This window comes from Sceloporus undulatus, chromosome 1 (assembly GCF_019175285.1).
Source record: "Sceloporus undulatus isolate JIND9_A2432 ecotype Alabama chromosome 1, SceUnd_v1.1, whole genome shotgun sequence".
NCBI lineage: Eukaryota > Metazoa > Chordata > Lepidosauria > Squamata > Phrynosomatidae > Sceloporus > Sceloporus undulatus.
The window spans coordinates 72,046,176-72,068,164 of record NC_056522.1 but is presented as its reverse complement, the minus strand read 5'-3'; the positions used below and the strand labels follow the sequence as shown (position 1 = coordinate 72,068,164).

General features: G+C 41.7%; 1 protein-coding gene across 1 annotated transcript; it reads left to right on the top strand.

Annotated features, from left to right (window-relative positions):
* Positions 1-7,298: 7,298 nt before the first annotated feature.
* FAM89A (family with sequence similarity 89 member A) lies at positions 7,299-17,712 on the top strand. Its single transcript, XM_042444969.1, has 2 exons — positions 7,299-7,654; positions 16,565-17,712. Exons 1-2 carry the CDS (start codon positions 7,370-7,372, stop codon positions 16,721-16,723), a joined length of 444 nt encoding a protein of 147 aa, XP_042300903.1. The 5' UTR covers positions 7,299-7,369; the 3' UTR covers positions 16,724-17,712.
* The last annotated feature ends 4,277 nt before the right edge of the window (positions 17,713-21,989 follow it).

The window sequence follows — 21,989 nt, the reverse complement described above, 5'->3', positions numbered from 1 at the left end:
TTGTCTCGCTCTTTCTGAGTCTTATCACACGTGAAACAGTAGCCCCAATTCGAAGCACTTCCGTAGCGAGGGGGAAGCAGAGTCAGTTTGAATTCAAGGCAATTCACGTGATGAACTATCACATGTGAAGAATAAAGTTGTGGTCACTACTGGGGCAAAGCGAAGCGAGTGCACATTGAATTACCACATATCATGAGGATTTAATGATTTGAACTGGCACCCTTTTGCATGCTCAGTGGGGTCTGAACGCATTGTGATATTTTACAGTTCTGGGGTGAAGAATGGGGCCACTCCCTGGTTCCTGTTTCATGTGAATGCTAGTCTCACATGAATTGTTACTGTCAACTCTCCCGCCAGTCTGAGACAGCCTGCTGCCATTGCTCCTATCGCTCCCCCCCAGCCTCTGATCACCCCCATCTGCTTTCTTGACTTCCAGATGGCTCGATGCTATGGAATCCTGGGATTTGCAGTTTGGTGTAGCACCAGAGCTCTCTGACAGAGAAGGCTACAATTCCCAGAATTCCCTAGTATTGAGTCGTGGCAATTAAAGCGGTGTCAAACTGCATTAATTGTGCAATGCTGATGCAGCTTCAGTTTCCAAGGGGAAACTGCTAATCTCCTGCAGCGGAGGCACCTTTAAAATCTTCAAACTCTTGTTACAAAAAGAGCCTTTGTGGACTGTCACCCTCCTTCTCTCCTTCTCTCCCAGTCCTCTGATTGCCTCCCTCATTGCTCCTATCTCTCCCCCCAGCCTCCTGGTTCCTGTTTCATGTGAATGCTAGCCTCACATGAATTGTTCTTGTCATCTTCCCCCCCCCCCCCAGCCTCTGATTGCCCCTTTCATTGCTCCCATCTCTCCCTCCATTCAGATGTGCCCTTCTTTCTTGAAGGAGCACCAGAAGCAAATTGCAGCCACACCACAGGAAATTTGCCACCTTGGAGGTTTGGTGGCAAATTTCCTGGGGTGTGTACAAGGACAGAAGCAAAGTTGCATTCCACACCAGACCAATTCGGATTGAAATCGAAGTGAGCTTGGAATTTTTTTTTGTGTGAACTCACTTGTTACTGAATTCACAAAAATGAGGAATCACTTTGGATTCACTGTGGATCCGCCTCGGAATGACCTCCCCATAGAAAGCAATGAAGTGTGATAATATATCACGTTTTAACGTGAATTCGCATGGCTGGACCAGGAGTGACTCCGTATCTGAGCTGCAAAACCCCTCATGTGATAAGGCTCTCTGTCTCTCACTCTCTGTCTTAGTGTCTCTGCCCCCTCCATCAGTTCTGGGTAGCTGGAGTTGTGCTGACCATCTGTTTAGCAATCCCCACACAGTGTAAAAATATGTGCTTCAAAATGTAAAGTTGAAGGCTTTCATGGTCGGCATCCATAGTTTTTTGTGGGGTTTTTTGGGCTATGTGGCCATGTTCTAGCAGAGTTTCTTTCTGACGTTTCGCCAGTATCTGTGGCGGCAATCTTAGATGCCAGCCACAGATACTGGCGAAACGTCAGAAAGAAACTCTGCTAGAATATGGCGACATAGCCCAAAAAACCCACAAAAAACTATGCGCTTGAAAAGCTTCCTTGGTCTTGAAATTCCCTTTGGGTATTGGAAGTGGAAGTGAAGAGTACTACTTCTACAGACAGATTGCCACTGTTCCAAATTTCCAAGAATATTTTCTGATTACTAAATTCAGAATTCTCTGCTCATATCTTTTCACTATTTCTTTCCTCGTAACAGCATGTCTCACCTTTTGCAAACGCGTTGCATATTCTTTCCATTAGCTTTATAATGTTTGTTAATTCTAACTGCTCATTTCTGGAAGAACCAAGTTGTTACAAACATGTTCTTCTGAGCCTCAGAAACAGGTTTCCTGCACATTTTCCATTTCCTGCTATAAGACATTCAGTTTTGTCACTGAAATCCTGTTTCCTGTGACTGACTATTGTCACGGCTGTCTTTGTGATTCCTTTCAGTGACCTAGTCCAGAACTGTTTGTTGCAAAATAAAGCATGATGTATTTTGGAAATAAACTAGGCAAGTCTGATACTCATAGTCTGGACGATGGGTACTAATACTGTACTATCACTAAAACAGATAATATTTTGCTTGCAACTGAATAATAACTTCTAAAAACAGCAGCTTTAAAAGCCAAACAGCAGACAAAATAATTTTAGCTTTTAAGATACTTTCTCAGAGGTGTGATCAATACCAGCTGAAGAAACATAGTGGTCTCTCTTTGTTTTTAGACATTTATTTAAGGCCTTTTCTTTTTTCTATTTTTTACAACTGCAACAGACAATTAATATTTAATCATCTGCTGTTGTTGTAGATTATGTAATCTGTCATTTTGAAATGGTTGCTTCAAGCAGTTATGTTTTTAGTGGTGCAATTTCTATTCTATAGTGTGTATAATTTTAATTATTTTATTTTGGTATAAATTTGTATATCACTCTGAATGTCTTTTCACTAAGCACAACTCTTATTATTCTTGTGGTGGTAGTGGTGAGAAAGCACAACTTTTCACTAAGCACAACTCTTATTATTCTTGTGGTGGTAGTGGTGAGAAAGAAAATTTTTTACATGGGTCTTCAAAAGAAAAATAAGAAATCACCTAATATTATCTTTGTACCTCTTATATTACTGAAGGAACTTGATCTGTTAATTTATATATATATATGGCTATGTTAGACCAAACCCAAAGCATATATAGTATTGGGATACATAATCATTACATTAATTTGTGGATGTGAGATGCTTTGCACACCTAGCTATTGATGGAATAAAGAACTTCAAAATGCCATCTCTCTACACACATACATTCCAATGATTGTCACAACTGTGAATAATAATATTTTCATGGCACTGCTTCCAGAGTGTAATTGCGTATGTTTGCTTCTCAAAAATCTGGGGAATTGCACAGTACTTTAAACACAATAGAGATTCGTTGCATCTGATTATTATTCATGACCTACAGGAACAAAAGACTCTCTCTGTTTATCTAGCTAGTTAATTCGAAGATGAAATACAAAATAAAATAATCCACAAAAGAGCGAGAGTTTTAATGGCCAACTAAAATGCCCAAAATACAATCCAATTTTAAAACTCCATGATGAATTTTATGCATTTTGGTTGGTCAGTAAAGATCTCGCTCTTTTGTGGATTTTGTTGTATTTTGCTGCACAGCCAAAATGGCTATCCTGAATGTGTTTAGCAAATCTGAAGATGGCTACTGTAGATGGACTTGGACAGACCATATAGTCTGCACAATGCAGGACGTAGCGGTTAGACCTAAGATTTCTTGGGAAGATGAGGCAAGTATATTGTGCTAGGAAAGCTGGAGGAAAAGGCACTATTGATGCTCCAAGACAACATATAGGGGCAGATATTTTACAAATACTTCCCAAGCATAATGGTACGTACAGCTTGACTCTTGTTAATAGACCACTAGAAGTCTGTGTCTAGTCTTGACAATTCAGTGTTGTTTTGAAAAGTTGTGGAAGAGTGCATCAGCAGAGGGGATTACACTTCATGACAGACTCCTCCATGGAGTCTCAAAGTAAGACTCTTTCCTAGACATACAGCTCCCCTTCTTTATATATATTGAGGGGGGAAATCAGAGAACAGTCCAGCTGACTGACAGAAATAACTCTTGCTGGACTTACATCACTCAATTATTATTTTGCAACAAAACAAGATTTTTTTCCCCCAAGGAAAAAATAGCTTTGGGGAAAAACAGGGAGAAAAACATTTTTTCCTCCAAATTGTTCCATTCTCCCTATCCCCAGGCTTTCACATCTCTAGGGAGTGTACTGGCTGTTGTGTGGTGTCCAAGCACAACTCCATCATCTGTGATCCAACAGTTGAACTGGCTCTGTTGCACTGCCACTTGGCTATCTGCCACTCTCGTCCATTCAGAGGTGCAGCCAGACCAGATAGTCCTTCACTAGTTAGAACAATGGGCTCAAGTTTAATTTACCAAGAATGTCCTTATATCCAAATTGTGGGAACAGTCAGCAGAAGTGGCAGTATCTATATGAGGAAAAAATGCTGCAACATCAGTATCATTTTTTAAAATAAGATTCTGCTTCGCATACTCCCATATTTATGCTAAGACAATATAGAAATAGCACGAAAAAACCAAAGCTCTTGCACTTTTCTTTTAATAAAACAATCACAAGATTTTATGTTCCACAATTTTAGTTGGAGAATCACATTATTTTACCCTGAATTTTACAAGACAATATATTTCTGTTTCTCATTTGTCACTGATAGTATAGGTTGAATCTCCCTTATCTGGAATTCCTAATTTCGAAATATTCCAAAATCCAAAATTGCTGAGATAGTGACAACTTTGCCGTTCAGTGTACTCAAACTTTGTTTCATGCACAAAATTATTAAAAAATATAATTACATTTTAAAATACGGTGTATAAAATTACCCTCAGGCTATCTGTATAAGGTGAGCATGAAACATAAATGAATTTCAAGTTTAGTCTTGGATCCCATCTCCAAGCTATGTCCTATGTCCTGAAATCCAATGTACTTTTGACCCCTAGCATTTTAGTTTAGAGAGACTTATCCTGTAGCTCCTTGTATGTCCTGCTTCCATAATTTCTTTTCTAACTGTCTTTTTGAACGGTTCCATCGCCCACAATGCCATTACATTTGCCAATTTGTACCCTGAAGATTGTGCACCTCTGATCCAATGTGATAGGCATACAAACATAGAGCTCTTCAGATTGGGGGTAAAAATGAGATTATTGGTCTGCCAAGTAACAATTTTACTTGCCCCAATTACATTTTTTTGCCATTCCCCAAATTTTGAGCATTGCTTGGAGGCTTTGGAGGGTGAAGGGAAGCAAATTGCTGTGGTTTGGGTACATCTGGGGTGCTTTGGGGAAAAAGAGCTGCCTGCATATGAGCACAATTATTTTTTTTTTAGTCTGGGAGCTTTGGGAAGTTTCTCAGAGGCTTCAACAGTTGCACTTAGGGGTCCAAAGGCTGCACTTTACCAACCTCTGGTCTAACAAGCTGTTAGGATCATTGCCTAAGATTGCTCTTCCACAACAAGACTTCCCCAAGAGATGTGTGCTTCAACTATCAAATTTGAAAAATTAAGCTCAATTCCCCCCCTTCCGATGACCAACTGCAAAACAAAGAACATTGATTACAAGATAGGCAGGTAAGGAAAATCTTGTGCTATGACAAAGAGATGTCTTTCACCACTTGAGGGAGCACCTCTTCTAGCAATAGCAATAGCAAGTACATTCCTATACTGCTTATCAGTGCACTTAAGCACTCTCTAAGCAGTTTAAAAAGTGTAAGCCCCCAACAATCTGGGTACTCATTTTAGGGTCCTTGGAAGGATGCAAGCCTGAGTTGAGCTTGAGCCCTTTTGCTGGGATTGAACTCGCAACCTTACGGTTTGTGAGTGAGTGGCTGCAATACAGTTATTTAACTACTGCACCACTAGGGCTCTAAAACTGTGCTGAGTATGTCCTCTAGTTTGACCCCATGTGAAAAAGCATTTCCACACTTGATTTCAAGCAGAATTACTCAGATCTCAGTCCCTCCCCTGTGCCTGGGTACTCACATGTGTGTAGCCCACAACCAAGACCAAATACAGCCCTCAGTTCCAAGAAGGCTGTATACCCCTATAGTAGACAGTCCATACTCCCCTTTCCTGACTGTGCCACTTCTCTTTCATTTTGGACCTGTGATTTCCTATTATAGAATCATAAAATGGCAGAGTTGGAAGAGACCAGAAGGGCCATCCAGGCCAACCGCCTGCCATACAGGAATACTTGGCTCTTGTCAGTATATCTTTATCTCTCACTGTGTCTATCCATCTGGCATGCAGTCTTCCTCTCTTTCTACTACCTTCTACTTTTCCTAGCATTACCGCCTTTTCTAGTGAATCATGTCTTCTCATGAAGTGGCCAAAGTACAAGAGCCTCAATTGATCATCTTGGCTTCCAAGGAAATATCTGACCATTTGTTTCTCTTCTTGGCTGCCCATGGTATCCTTAGCACTCTTCTCCAGCACCACGTCTTAAATACGTTGATTTTCCTCTTATCCGCTTTCTTCGCTATCTAGCTCTCGCACCCATACATGGCAATGGGGAATACTATGGCTTGTACAGTACCATTCTAACTTTAGTGCTTGGTTGTAAATCTTTACACGTTAGGATCTTCTCTAGTTGCTTCATAGCTGCCATTTCAATTCCTAGTCTTCTTCTGATTTCTTGACTGCAGTCCCCATTCTGATCCATGTTTGATCCAAGGCACAGGAGCCTATGAGAGCCAGCCTGAGGTTTGAATGTTGGACTGCAACTCTGAGACCAGGATTGGAGTCCCTGCTGCTGTGCCATAAAACCCACCGGGTGACCTTGGTCAAGAAATACTCTCCCAGCCTCAGTGGAGGGCAATGTCAAACCCCTCTGACCAAATCTTGCAGCAATAATAATAATGATAATAATAGCATGATAGTTTTGCCTTAGGATTGCCATAAGTCAGAAACAATTTGACACACACAACACACCACCACCACCACAACAACCACCGCCTGGAGCATTAACCTTTTCCCTCCTGGGCAGACCCCCCCTTCCTTTTACTACCTCTTACTCTTCTTCCTCCTCCTTCTTTTCCTTCCTCCTCCTGCTTCACCTCCTCTACCTCTTCCTTCTCTTCTTCTTCCCCCTACTCTTTTTCATTTTCTTCCTCTTCCCTTCTCCTTTCTCTTCTTCCTCCTCCTCCTCCTCCTCCTCCTCCTTTGTTCTTCTTCCTCTTTTCTGTTCTTCCACTTTCTTCCACTTCCTCCTCCTTCCTCTCTTCTGTTCTTCCACTTTCTTCCACTTCCTCCTCCTTCCTCTCCCTCTCCTCTCTTCTTTCCTCTTCTTCTTCCGTTTCCTCCTCCTCTCTTTCATCTCCTTCTTTCATTCCTCCTCCTTTCCCTCTCCTTCCTCTTCCCTTTTCTCTTCCTCCTCCTCTGTTCTTCTCTTCCTTCCTCCTCCTCCTCCTCTTTCTCATTTAGTTCTTTTTCTCCATCTCCTTCCTCCTTCTCTTCTCCTTCCTCCTCTTCCTTTTCCTCTTTCTCCTTCTTAATAATGTAATAATAATAATAATAATAATGAGGGTTTGTTTATTTATTTGTAGCCCGCCCAATCCCAAGGGATCAGGGCGGACTACAACAATAGGGCCTGGGTGGGCGGGGCCGAAGTTGCAGGAGGGGCGTGGCCAGAGCAAGCGAGAGAAAGAGCAGAGAGAGCAGCGCCTCCTTTCCCCTGCGGCGCATTCTGAGCAGCAGCAGCAGCAGCAGCAGCAGCAGCCGCCGCGGGAGGAGGAGGCGGCCCTCCTTGGCCGGGGATGAGCTGCTCGGTGCCGGGGGCCGGGGGCCTCCCTCCGCTGCCCAAGAGCCTGAGCGGGCTGCTGAACTCCTCCTCGAGCGGAGCAGGAGGCCCTGGCGGAGGAGGAGGAGGCCGCTGGCGGGCCCTGGAGCGCCTCTACGCCCAGAAGTCCCGCATCCAGGACGAGCTCAGCCGGAGCAGCAGCAGCAGCAGCAGCCCAGGCTCCGCAGAAGGGGGCGCCCCCCGGAACCCCCCCAGGCCCCCCAACCTCGACGCCGCCCTCGCCCTCCTCCGCAAGGAGATGGTCAGTGCCTCTCCCTCCTCGCCCTCTCCCTCCCTGGGTTGCACTTAGGCTGCAGCCACACTCCAGAAATAACCCGCTTTGGCAGCGCTTTAACTCTCTCTGATTCTTTGCTATGGAATTCTGGGCCCAGAGCGTTTATTGAAATGAATGAATGAAAGAGTGACATCATAAATAACCTATTTTTATTGATTTTTAATTGAAATAAATGGAAGAACGACATAACAAATAAATAAATAATGTTTTATTTATTTGTTTGTTGAAAAATAAATGACATAAAGACATAAAAAATAAATACATAAATAATATTTTTGTTTGCTTAAATAAATGAAATAATGGCATAAATAAATAAAATACTTCATTTATGTGCCGCCTTTCTCCCCGAAGGGACCCAAGGAGGAGACTCACAGATAGATATAGATATAGATAAAGTTACAATAAAATTTAAAACAGTTAAAATACCAAAAAAAAAAAAAAACCCCAATACGAGAGAAACAGGTGATTCTGGGAAAGGTTGGCTTTCTTGGCTGGCACCCATTGGGTAAGTTGTGTGCCCGTGTTTGCATTTGGAAACATCCTGGGCCTATGGGTCAAGCCTCCATTGGGACTAATGGGTTGCATCCACATTGCAGAAATAATGCGGTTTGATGCCGCTTCAACTGCCATGGCTCCAGGCTACAGCCTGGAGCCATGGCAGTTAAAGCGGCATCAAACCGCATTATTTCTGCAATGTGGATGGACTCATGGAGTCATTACATTGTCCTTCCTTGCAGAGCTGTTCTGAAGGAGAAATTAGCAGAAGTGTGGCGGATGCTTTGCAATCTTAACGGCTAAGCCGTATTTGCAGAAAATTTGAGAAAATACTATTAAGCGCATCAACATTCGCGCAAAAACTGAGGCAACACAGGAATAAAAGGTTGAATTGCCATCCAAACACAGTCGGCGGTGTAACTTTGTCTTTCCTGTTTCTGAGCTGAGGGACTTCCCTCTGTCTTTATTTTAATCTTGTTGCAGGCCCATTTTTTTTAAAAGCCATTTAGTATTGCCTTGTTTTGATACTGCATTTCAACTGTAAGGTTCTAAAAAAATTGATCTTGTTTAGGGCTGAAAAGATGGTAGTTTTAGGTGATAATAAAAACAGTAAGAGGAATCAGAAGACTCTTTGGCTTAAACAGAACAAAAGAGTACAGTCGGCCCTCTTCACCCACAGATTTTTTATCCCCAGATCCAAGCATCCACAGCTTCAAAATAGTCCAAAAAAGTATAAATTCAAAATAGCAAACCTTCATTTTGTCATTTTATATAAGGGACACCATTCTGCTCTGCCACTGTATTTAATGGGACTTGAGCCTCCAAGGATTTTGTTATCCACGGGGGTCCTGGGACCAAGCCCCAGCAAATAACAAGGACCCACTGTATTGTTTTAAAGTTTATGGTTTTTAAGTGATGTTATCTTTTTAAATTATGTCCTATGTGGTCTGTTTTAAAATGGTAGTATTTTAAATCCTTTATAGCTGCTTTTTTCAGTTTTTAATTATACTGTGCGTTTAGATTGTAAGCCGCTTTGACTCCCAATTTTGGGGGGGAAGTGGGGTACAAAGAAACATAAGCATTAATAAGAAGAAGAAGAAGAAGAAGAAGAAGAAGAAGAAGAAGGTAAGGTCCAAAGAACTCTTCTAGCATTGCTGAAGAATTTGGCTATGCGCAGTGGGATTTTTTATTTTAACTTGAACAGCACACTTCACTACCACATCAGAAACAGCTTTAAAAAACTCTCGGTCTCAAAAGATATTTGCAAGGAGATCACTGCTGTTCAGGAAACACAACCCTAAAGCCGCCTCAAGGTATCTTGAATTAGCTGTTTTTGGACCTAGGCCCAATGAATTTGCTGTTATCCGATCTAAAACCAATCCAGAGATTGTGACTGGAAACATTCCTTATGGAGGAGAAAGAAAACTAACAGGAATGAAAGAAGCTCATTAAGAGTTAGCTTCCTGATAACATGTGAGGTATGTTTTGAAAATGGGACTGTTAGCCTACCAGTCTCTTTCCTGTTAAAGCCCCTTTCTCATTCTTCATCTTTCTCCCCTTTATTTCCTTGGAAGATAACATTAAGGTTGTTTTTCTTCCTCAAATAAAGAGACATATCTTAAACTTGGACTTCCTCTAGAAATTCTGTTTTGGCTGGAACACATTTTTCATCCTGTCCATCTCATGTAAAAGTTGTATGTTGTGTGCATGCCAGAAACATGTCTTCTGAGTTTGGATTAGAAATGTTTAGTTCTGGTCCAGAGAGGGGGATGTGACTTGGAACAAGCAGGCTGTTTCTTTCCCATGTTTGATTTGACTTCTTCTCTGAAAAGTAGGTTAATTGGCTTAATGGGCATTTGCTTCACACAGGAGTCTTTCTTGGGCTCTGCCTTGGACTGCTTAGAGCAGTGGATTTACATTGGTTTTTAAATTTGATGGAAAATTGAGCTGCTAGGAATCCAGCAATGTAAGCAAAGACGCACCCAAACCCATTTTTTTTTCATTTGTCCTAAACTGCCACTGATGAACAACAAATAAACAACTTTGTCCCACAAAAGCTTTTGAAAATTCCACCATCTGAAAGGTTTTCCTATTTGAAGTGGTACAGTACATGTGTTTTTAATGAGAGCTGCCTCCAAGCAAACAAGCTAATTTTGCCCACAGTGAAAGAAGATTTAATAAGTAGGTATACAAACACTTTGTGTTGGATGTGCCATAATAAAATTCCAGGAGGCAACCATGATTTATACCTATCTGGACCCCCCCCCCACACACACACAGATTGAGTACTGTGGAATGGTTCCCCCACTCCCCTTATTCTTTAGGTAAAAGGAAGTTGTAGCAACCAATATACTGGTAAGTTTCCTTCAAATTAGTGTCAGTTCCTGAGTGCGAAGGCATCACTCTCAGTCTGGCTATTTCAGGATGTGATTAAAAGGTATTTGAGCTTTATCTTTGCAGAGTTGTGGAATGGTACAGCTAGCCTGTGCAACAGGGAGGGGAATGCACAGCCATCCAGAAGAAGTTAAATTGCAACTCCCATCAGCCCTAGTTAGCATTGCCAATGGTGAGAGAAGGCGGGAGTTGCAGGGAAACAACATCTGAAGGGCCATGTCTCTCCTATCCTTGCTGAACATGTTCCTTCAATAATTAATGTGAAAGCATCATGTCTTTACGTGGGGCTGTAGTTGGAGAAGAGAAGGTTAAGAGGTGATATGATATCCCTGTTTAAATATTTGAAGGCATGTCATATTGGGGATGGAGCAAGCTTGTTTTCTGCTTCTCCAGAGAATAGGACCCGGAACAATGGATGCAAGCTACACAAAAAGAGATTCCAGTTCAACATTAGGAGGAACTTCTTGACATTAAGAGCTGTTTGACAGTGGAACACACTCACTTGGAGAGTGGTGAAGTCTCCTTTGGAGGTTTTGAAACATAGGCTGGATGGCCATCTGTTAGGAGTGCTTTGATACTGTGTTCCTGCCTGGCAGGGGGTTGGATTGGATGGCCCTTGGGGTCTCTTTCAAGTATGATTCTATGATCCCATGGTTCTTATAAATGTATTATGGTCCTATGTGCCTGCAGAAGCTAAGTAGACAGAAAAAATACAGAGAAAGCTGTAATATTGTTCTCTCCCCACACCTGCCAAACATATTTCATGAAAACATTGCCTACACAAAACATCACAGCTTTTGATACCCATCCTGGAAGAACCCATACTGTTCCCAGTGGTGGTGAGATAGATCTGTGACATCACTCTGCCTCACCACACAGATAAAAGGCAACCTGGGAGATGCATGTGTGTTTAGAAGATCTCTGGCAGGTGGGACTTGAAAGTCTTTAAATGTTTTATACAGTTTCAAAACAGCCAACCAATCTTTTGACAAGTCAGGAAGGATGGGCCTTCCTGGCTGTTATCCAGCCTCACTTGAGAGGAGGTGTGGATGGTGACCCCATGGCCTTCTCTGGACAAAAATGTAAGCCATGTTCAATAGTGCCTTTGAAAGGAAACAGTTCTTTTACATGAGAGGATGGTGGATTGGGCAAAGTGGCACTGGTAGGAATGAAACGCTAGGAAATATCCCTCTGACCTCTTTAATAGCTCAACAGGAAGAAGCACTTAGATGGAAAAAGAGAGAATGGAAGAGGAGAAATTAGTCCCATCAAGAGGAAAATAATGCAACATTCACCTTTGGGATGTTAGTGCAGCAGCAAACAAAGAGGGAAGAAAGAGGCCTAGAATATTTTGCTCCCATTTCACAGAGCAGATCTCTAACCAATCAGACACAGATAGAGAAACAAACATGCATCATGAGACATCTGTAATGCCCCAGAGGCTCAGGTTACAGAGCCAGACATTTCTAGAGCCCTGAAGGGGATGGAGGAGACGTTGTAATCTGTGAATACCACTGGCTAAGTACATAGGAAGTTACAAGTTCAAATCCTGGATTGAACACCCCCTGCTTCAGTTATCCAACATGAGAGGCTAGTGAGGGGCCTGCACATGAGTACTCTGGAATCAGTGGTTTGTTGTTGTTTCTGACTTATGGCAACCTTAAGGTGAACCTGTCATGATGCCTACTGGCTTGCATAGCCTTTTTTGTTCTGTCCAATCATATTCCACATTTGATTTTTCTAAATGTGTTGCTTGTTATTACATTGACTCTCATTACATGTTTTCTTCCCATTCTACCTTCTTACATTTCAACTACAGTATGTGGCTTTATCACACTAATAGTAATAATATATCTCCTCCAGGAGACATATCTCTACTGCAGGGGTAGAGATTATGTGGACCATCAGAAGTTGTTGGGATGCAACTCCCAGTTTATCTAGCCAACACTGCCACTGGTGAGTAATGCTGGAAGTTGCAGTTCACCAAAATCTAGAGGGCCACAGTTGCCTACCCTTGCTCTAATAGCTGTTGCAAAAGGATTGGCTATTCAGATAAGAGTGAATGAGAGAAAAGCAGGAAAAACATCTACAGCTTTCATAGTTGGGAGGCACAAAATCCCCCTGCCATATATATTTCTATAAAGTAGAGCCTTTGCTTCTTTGAGTGGAGTTGAGCTTCTTAATTTAAATACAGTCAGCCTTCCTTATACGTGGATTTGCCATGCACGGATTTGAGCATACACGCATGGCAAATCTGGGGAAATTGTCCCCAATAGCGGCGCGCGTGCATGTGCGCCGCCATTGGGGACAAAAGTCCCTCCCTCCCACCTACCTATCTATCTACCTACTCCCCTCCCCCTTCCCCTCCCTGCTTACCTGCTCCATCACCGCGCTGCCTCCTCCTCGCCGCCGACTCATCTGTTGCCGCGGCAAAGGCCGGGTGCTGCTCATGGAGGCCAAGAGCCTCCAAGCTTTCCCCGGCGGCAGCAAGGAGGACGAAGCTTGCCCTCGTCCTCCTCGCCGCTGCCTCCTCGGAAGAAGGGCCAGGGGCAGCCTGGAGGCCTCCTGGCCCCCACGCTGCCCCTGGCCCTTTTTAGACCAGCAGCAGGAGCGAAGAGGATGAAGCCAGGCCTCGTCCTCCTCGCCGCCGCCGCCGGCTTGGAAGAAGGGCCAGGGGCAGCCTGGAGGCCTCTTGGCCTCCATGAGCAGCACCTGGCCTTTCCCGCGGCGACGGAGGAGTCGGCGGCACGGCGAAGGAGCAAGTAAGCAGGGGAGGGAGGGAGGAGAGGGACTTTTGTCTCCAATGGCGGCGCGTGTGCACGTGTGCCGCCATTGGGGACAAAAGGGACTTGAGCATACACTGATTTTGGCATACGTGGGGGGGGTCCGGAACGGATCCCCCGCATATACCAAGTGTCCACTGTAGTTTTCTTTGGAATCTCAAGATACTTTGTTTCTTAGGATTCTAAGTGTTGGCAATACGTCCTTTCAAAATCTACTTAGACTGTGGCATGTTGTCTACCTTTTTACATCGTGTGTTTTCCACAAGGATACCCAGTTGTCAGAAAGCCAGCATAATGTAGTAGTTTGAGTGTTGGACTGTGACTCTGGAGACCAGGCTTCGATCCCCTTCTCGGCCATGAAATCCACCAGAAAACAGTGGGCAAGTCACATGCTCTCAGCCATAGGGGAAGACAACGGCAAACCTCCTCTGGACAAATCTTGCCAAGAAAACCTCATAATAGGTTTAACTTGGGTCACCATAACTTGGAAGTGACTTGAATGCACACAACAACAACCCACTTGTCAACTTTAAAGCAGCATTTCTCAGATTATCTGATGCAAGTGACCAGCATCACATTTGTATTCATTGACTACAACTGTTTTTTTTTTTCCCTGTGGAAAAAGGGCTGGCACCAGTCCCGGGACCACCACTTTGAATAGCACTGCTCTAAAATCATCAGTCATGAAGTATGTAGCCACACAGTCTATTATTCCTTTCTTTAATTTAAACTCCACCTTTATGCCAAATATGCCCCCCAAAATCGCACTCGAGTAGGCTAATAAGATTGGAGCTAACGGCAAAATCTTGATTAAAAGCATAACATTAAGAGAAATAAATTAAAAACAACAAAAGACATGGAATGGTAGCCAGCAAAGCCCTCATCTACAAGATTGGCTTTACTGACTCGAGTTACAATCAAAGTACATAGCATGTTAAGTGTGTGTATCTGTATGTCTTCAGGGCAGACATAAGACTTCTAAAATTATTCATCTTAAAGGAAAACTGCTCCTAGGACAAACAGTAGTTTCATAGTGTGGGAAGGAGTCTTCCCACATTTAGACTGCAGTTTGTCAGAGAAAGTGCTCACCCTCCCTCCACTCACCCCACTGGCCAGATTGGTGGTTTCGTTTCTAAAATGTGCATATGCAGAGCATGGACCATGAAACCCTCTGGGTGACTTTGGGCAAGTCATATGCTCTCAGCCTCCAGCGAAGGCAATGGCAAACCTCCTCCGATCAAATCTTGCCAAGAAAACCCCATGGTAGGGTTGCCATAAATTGGAAACAACTTGAAGACACACAACAACAGTGCAGACAAATATATTTAATGTAACAAGCAGGTTCTCCTTTCACCAGAATTATCTGCTCTGGGATGAGTTGTAGACAGTATTTACTTCAATAATACTCCTGATAGTAAAAGTAGCACATACATGTTTATGAGATCTAGTTGTTTAATTCAGAGATTCTATGTCTGCAGCAAGAAAGTCAGTAGATGGATCACACCCTCTGCCATCAATCTTAATTATATCATTTGGTTGGTATAGGACACTTTTATGTTCTCTTGAGAGGTACGAACTATCTACCCTTCATAAGTTACCTTATCTCATATCCACCTCTTTTTCTAATTAAACTACCCATCATAAAAACTTATACTAATTGTTCTTCTCTGATACAGTAATTTTAGCTTGCCTTCCTTAATGCACTTCTGTAAAAAGGCCAACCCCGAAAGTTAATTTTGCCCACAAGCAGGAAGCAAGCGATTTGTTTTGATGGGTGAATAAAACCATTTCTAGAACCACCTTCAGGCAGGAAAAGCAGACTTAATGTCTGGTAGTAATGTATCATATTTTGCAAGGTAGAATGAAACTGTGCTGTGACCTTGGGCACTGCAATGTATAGTTTTAAATTTCAAGAGAGGAGACTTGCCCAGCCTCCCCCCCTTGCTTCCGACAGTTTTAAAAAATGAGCACAGGAAAAGCTTGGCTTGGCAATAGATGTGCAGGAGGGGTGGGTGTGTGTGCACGTGCGCGTGTGTGTGTAGGGGAATATGGTGCTGTGTTTGATCATATTTTAGTTCCATCCTCATTATTTCTTGTATTTTCTTAGATAAAACTGTCCACGTGAGCTGAAATTGTTGCAGATGGGTTTAAAACTAGAGTTCTCCAGACAGCACTGACACTTAGCTTAATTTTAGCTTCTATGGAACAACTGGTATATTTTGACACATGGCACAGTCTTAACTTTCCACATGCATACAGCCTGCACAGGATAGAGGGAACTGTGCAACATATGAAGCTGCCTTATTAGGTATTACATGCTAATAGGCTTCAGTTAAACCTTAGGCAGTTCTGTATTTAGTTCAATGTCTGTGTTCAGAACACTTTGATAGCAAAAGCCCAACATAGCAGAACATCACTATTCCTTAAAATGCCTATGAAAAGGGATGTAGTAAAAGATACAAAACTGTTGTGATAAACAGTTTCCATGGCCATTTCAGCAAGTGTTATCAATCTGGAGTGTTTTTCAAAAGGACAGCAAAACATGATGGATCTTTCACAAATCAGGATGTCCTTATATTCTATATCATGATTATCCATGAACATGAATATCCATGATTCCATGGGGACATGAAATTTAAAGATGGGTGGAGTAGGAGTAATGATTTTTCCTTTTTTAAAATGTGTATGTCCCCTCCCATGAACTCTTTCTCTCCCAGAAGGTTCTGTGGTTAGGATCACCACCAGAAGGAAATGGCTGTAAAGTAAAAATGCAAAGGATTCAATACCACTTTCCTGATTGCTGATGTTGCCCTTTAAATAACCATTCACTGATATTATAGAGCTTCACCAGTGACTCGACTATGACACAGTTCTGTTGGATAATACTTTGTTCCTACTAGGTGCAGTTTATCAGCCTCTGATTATATGGATCCTTTGCTGTTAAAAGGGACATGTGCTATGACTGGGGCATCAGGAATGCTTTGCCACACGGCAAAAACAATAAACACTCCCCCACAGCTCTTTCTTCAGCTGGGTGGAATCTCCTAAGTAATTTAATCATCTTGCTACACTGAATAATTGTCAGGTACAACACTGATCTTCTGTATTTAGTCACCAAAGGGAGAAAAAAATATGTGCAAGGACTAGTATTGTAGGAGTAAAATTAAAATATCTATACTAACTTATGTGTTTTTTCTCCTACAAGGTTGGCCTCCGGCAGCTAGATATGTCATTACTGTGTCAACTATATTCCCTTTATGAGTCAATTCAAGAATACAAAGGTGCCTGCCAAGCTGTATCAAGTGCAGACTGTGCATATGCACTGGAAAATGGGTTTTTTGATGAAGAAGAGGAGTACTTCTAGGAAGAGAGTCATTCCCAAGAGCAGTGTGTGGATGAGCTTGCAATTGTGAGAACATCAGTCTTTCATCAGAACTCTGCCTTGTGCTGACGAAAAGATGCATTGCTACTTTGCAACCTATTTACTTCTGACATGCTGTCAAATCAAGTTACACACTATGTGAATCCCGCTTTAGGAAAGCAACGTGCAACAAATTTCTGAAGTATTCTCAAGCTCGTCTGACAGGCCATGTCAGTTTAATCTGTGCACTGGGTGTTTCTGGGCTGCACGTGTTGGCACATAATTTTCTGTAAACTGTAGCTTGGGATGATACAAGAATGCATTGCCACCTGGAGCGTAATGATACATATGGCAGTAGCTCTAACTATAGACGCCATATAGTTTTAAACACTGTGAATCTCCTTTTGGAAGGGTGTTCTGTTGTTGTTTTTTTTAAAGACATGTTAAAAACCTAGATCAGTTGAACTGGTCTTTATCTACTCCAGTACATTTTTAATGGACTTTGGAATGTCTCATATCACTCTAAAAGCATATTTTTCACTTTTTTTTCCAGCCCAAAATTTATACCTGTCAGGGACTTTAGTCTTTCCCTCCAATTATCCAGCTCACCTTCCCTTACAAGTTTTGTATGTATTCTAATTATTTAAGCCAACATAAAGTGTTTAGAAACACCGTATTATTTTACTCTAATACAGTAGAAGCAAATCAGTCTGTTTCACTGTGTGGCTTGCAATATTACAAGCTTATACAAGTATTTTGCTGCTGATTGTTCAGTGTATAAATAACCTGAGAAATTTTCATATAAACTGAGAACAGCAATATTTTATATTCCTTAAAATGCTTGGAAGGCAGGCTGTGAACTTGTTTTGTACAGATCAGAAGTATCAACACAAAATAATTTGTTGGGTATTATATACAACTTAGTTTTTATACTATTATAACTGAAACTTCAACTTTCAATTGTAATTTATTAAACTTTTTAAGAAACGTAATGCATATGTTTGTATAAATTGGTGCTCCAAAATAGATAAGGACATGAGACAGCCTGTCTGCCTTGCAGACTGAAGCAAAAAACAAAGCCAAATGCCAACTCGTTTCAAGAAATCTTTGCTCCGGAGATACTGCCACATCAAAATGTTTGGGACATCTTTACAAATGAAAGTAATTTTATCTGAAGATGTGGTGGGAAAGTAAGAACAACTGCAAGAATGTGGTTTTTTTTCCATACAGAAATGTGGTAATCCATGAATAAACTTCTTACTGTTAAAATGCAGGGAACATTTATTTTAGAATTAGAAGGCACTTGCTATTCTTTTAAAACCAAACAAGTGCATATGTAGCTTTGGGAAAAGAGCCAATCGAAACAGTTACTGGGAATGAGGAAGCTATACTGGCAGAACCAACACTATACAATGTGGGGAGTTGAAAGAAAGCACAGGATATCCATAAACCTGGAAATACTGCCAAAGCCTGCCAGTCAGAGGCTGCTAGCCTCATTGCCCATGTACTGAGGGAGCCAGTAAATTTGCGATATGGAGGAAACACCCAGCAATGCCATAATGCTCCCAATCTTTTAGCCCCAGTGGGTCAGTTTGCAATGATTTTGGCAAAGTAATAAGTCTTGTTTTATTCTCCCCAAATACTTGTTCTGACACAAAATGAAATATTTGTAGGTGGAATACCAGCAGAGAATGGAGAGAAACCTCTGGGTAGGGGGCAGGGCAATTCGAAACAGCCAAGTTACTTTCTGTCAAGTAATACGCCACTATATGCAGCGAAGGCATTCACAGACACACACTGACCACAGTAGTTTCCAGATTGGGAAGCAAGAGATGCAACTTTGGGGTCCAGCTAAATCTATAGGAGATGTGCTGCAAGGACAAATACCCTGGTTTTGATTCTTCTGAACTACCCCCTGCGTGCTCAGAGCTACTAGCCCTGAGCCCACCTATATGAGACTGTGCTGTGTTTTGGCCAATCTACAAGAATATCTGGATATCCACTGGATTTAGGCCAATGCATACAATTGCTTTGTGTATTTGCTGAACTTGGGTTGTAGTGAAATCAGTTAACTTTAAGTCCCAGTGACTTCAAAGGGGACTAAATTTAGCTGATTTAGACTGGGTCCAACCCACTGAGCAGAGCATGTGTTGTACTGACAGCCTGGAGTCATGAAGCAGTTTACAAGCAGTAACATGTTCTTAAAACAAAAAAGCTGGGGATAAGATTACTTCTTTTATTAAGAGAACACAGAGTAAATGACAGTGGGGAGTTACTCAACTATATCCTTAAAAGGTATATACTGCTAAAGTTTCAGACAAGTCCAGATTTTATGCTGCATGGTTTAGATCTGGCAGTGTAGCAATATCGTGTAGTTTCACTTTGTTTTGTTGTGTCCAAGATCAGGCCTTCCATTATGCCAAACACTACTACAAAGAGAAGATATCGATGCATCATAGGAAACAGTCATTTGTATTCATAATTCAGTGTTGACTTATTGCTATTCAGCCTGGAGGCTGATCTATACAGCATATGATGCAAACTTGAAAAAATACTTTAGAAAAAACAACTCCAGTAGTCATGTGGTTGGGCAGTTTGGGAGTTGTAGTCTAAAAATGTCACCCTTCGGAGCTTTGATATAACACAGTTAAAATCCTCTGGAAGATTCAGTTTAATTATTTTAAAACTCCAAATGAAAACAGAAGGCAAACTTCAAAGGATAAAAACATTAAGATTACTGCAATCTGCAATTTTGCGGGCTAAGGAAAAAAACCCATGCCTGAATACATCTCCCACCCACACCTCGGCCATCATGTTTCTTTAAAAATATTGAAATTGGAAGCCAACTCAGCAGGGGAGTTCAATCCAAACCATATTGTTTGCACTTTGTGGGACGTTCATTATACATCACATGCAAAGCTGTACAAGCCTTCCTGAATTTAACTCTTCAGACATTAATTTCTCTTTCATACATAGAAGCAGCTGCAGCTATGCTGTACACATCAACTAAAGTATGCAGTGAAGTGCCATGTATGTAAATATCTTCAGGTTTCCTGTCAATTTATGGCAATCTCATGAATTTCATAAGGTTTTCTTAGGCAAGGTTTACTCAGAAGTTTTTGTCAGTTCCTTTCTATGAAATATAGCATACAACACCCGTCCAATTAAAAAGATTGTATGTACAGCACTGTGTAAATTTACAGCGCTTTATAAATAAAGGTTAATAATAATAACAACACCTGGTATTCACTGGTGGTCTCCCATCCAAGTACAGTACTAAGCAGAACTGGCACTGCTTAGCTTCCAAGATCAGATTGGATCCAAGATCAGATTGCCTTAAGAACATTTAGGCCCTTGTGTATAGAACCAATAGACAGAATGTCATAAACCAGAAACCAAATAAGTTTTCTACATCCATAAAGGGGCCTTGGTGGCACAGCGGTTAAATGCTGGTACTGCAGACACAACATTGTAAGTCTGATCCCAGAGGAGGGCTCCAAGGTCCTTGGCCGCCTTTCATAGGTCAGTAAAATGAGTACTTGGATGTTGGGAGCAATTGGTTTACACATTGTAAACTGCTTAAGGAGTGCTAGAAATGTAATTGCTATTGCTATAAATTAAAAATTCCTTTCCCCACAAGCCTTTTCAATGTGCTGTAGGATGTTACTAAAGGTTTTGCAAACACAAAACAAACAAGCTTCATTTATATACCGCTTCATACCACCTAAGCAGTGTCTAAGCATTTTACAACTCTAAGCTAATTTGCCCTGAACAATCTAGGTACTCATTTTAGCGACCTCGGAAGGATCCAAGCCTGAGTCGAGCTTGAGCCCTTTTCCTGGTCTTGAACTCGCAACCTTATGGTTTTGAGAGAGTGGCTGCAGTACAGGCATTTCACCACTGTGCCACCAGGGCTCCTGCACAGAAAGTATATTTATGCTGAACTTTAGAAAGTGGTGGGGAAGATGCAGGGAGGATGAGGAGTAAGCCAAAAGTTGTTGTTGTTGTTGTTGTTATTATTATTGGTGGAAAGTGTAGGATCTACATTTGATACTAGAATTCAAAACAAATTCCTAGGCTTACATATCTTTAATTCAACATATTTGTCTCTTGTCTTGGAGTTTTAGTAAAAAAACAAAACAAAACACCAGAGTACATTTTGTAAGTCTGAAGTTTGGCTACCCCTGCTACAAGCCATTAAGAGTTGATACTACTGATGAATATAAAAAATAAATGGAATGTTTGCTCTCTGCTTCCTCTGCTATATTCTACAGTGCTATATTATAAAGTACCCCTTTTCACAAAATCATAGAACCAGAGTTGGAAGAGACCACAAGGGCCACCCAGTCCAACTCTCTGCCATGCAGGAACACAGAATCAAAGCACCCCCGACAGATGGCCATCCAGCCTCTGTTTAAAAACCTCTAACGAAAGAGACCCTACCACACTCCTTTCCTTTGAGTTGATAAGAACTGAAAATTGGGAATCTGCTTTAATTTAAATATGTGGATCCAATAGCCTATGGGGAAATGTAGACATGCTAGTTTTTCTATCCAGATTAAATGTTTTCAGCTAAGTTATGAAACTATTGACTCAGCAGAGTCTTGAACGACTCAGTAGCCTAGGTATTGCCAAAGAAAACGGAATTATCCTCCCTAATGACATACCATCTTATCTGTAAAATGTAAATCTTGTTGCTGAGAACACATTCCTATGAAACTACACAAAGTTCACATTGCTCAACTAGTTGTTTTGGTCTGTTTCCACATTCATCTGGCATTCTTTTCAGATTCAGAACTACAGCAGGGACTCAGGAAGCAAAGAAAATGGCTTCCTGCTGTGGATTTCCCTCTGTTTTTCCAAAAATGTCAATACCTCTTATGTCAGTATGTAAAAAGAGTCTAATTTTGGGGGGAACAAGTGCCAGAGAATTCACTGGGGCAAACTGCATTTAACAGTCGTCTGTGGCAACCTCTGAAAGAAACTGCAATTTAAAAATAATAAAAAAAAATAATCCTCACACCTTGCCTCTGATAGCTAAGACCCCAGAAGGGAAAATATATCATTTAGTCCTAGTTTAATTTTGAAGACCATCCTGAAAACCAGCCCCTTCATGCTGCAATCCTTTACATGGTGAACAGAATCCATTAAGAACAGTAGGGCTTATTCTGAATAACATACACACAAATCCACTGTTAGAGTAGTAGCAGAGCAACAAAAGAGAAAATAGCTAAGGCAAGTGCCAAAGGGCTGACAAATGGCAGGAACT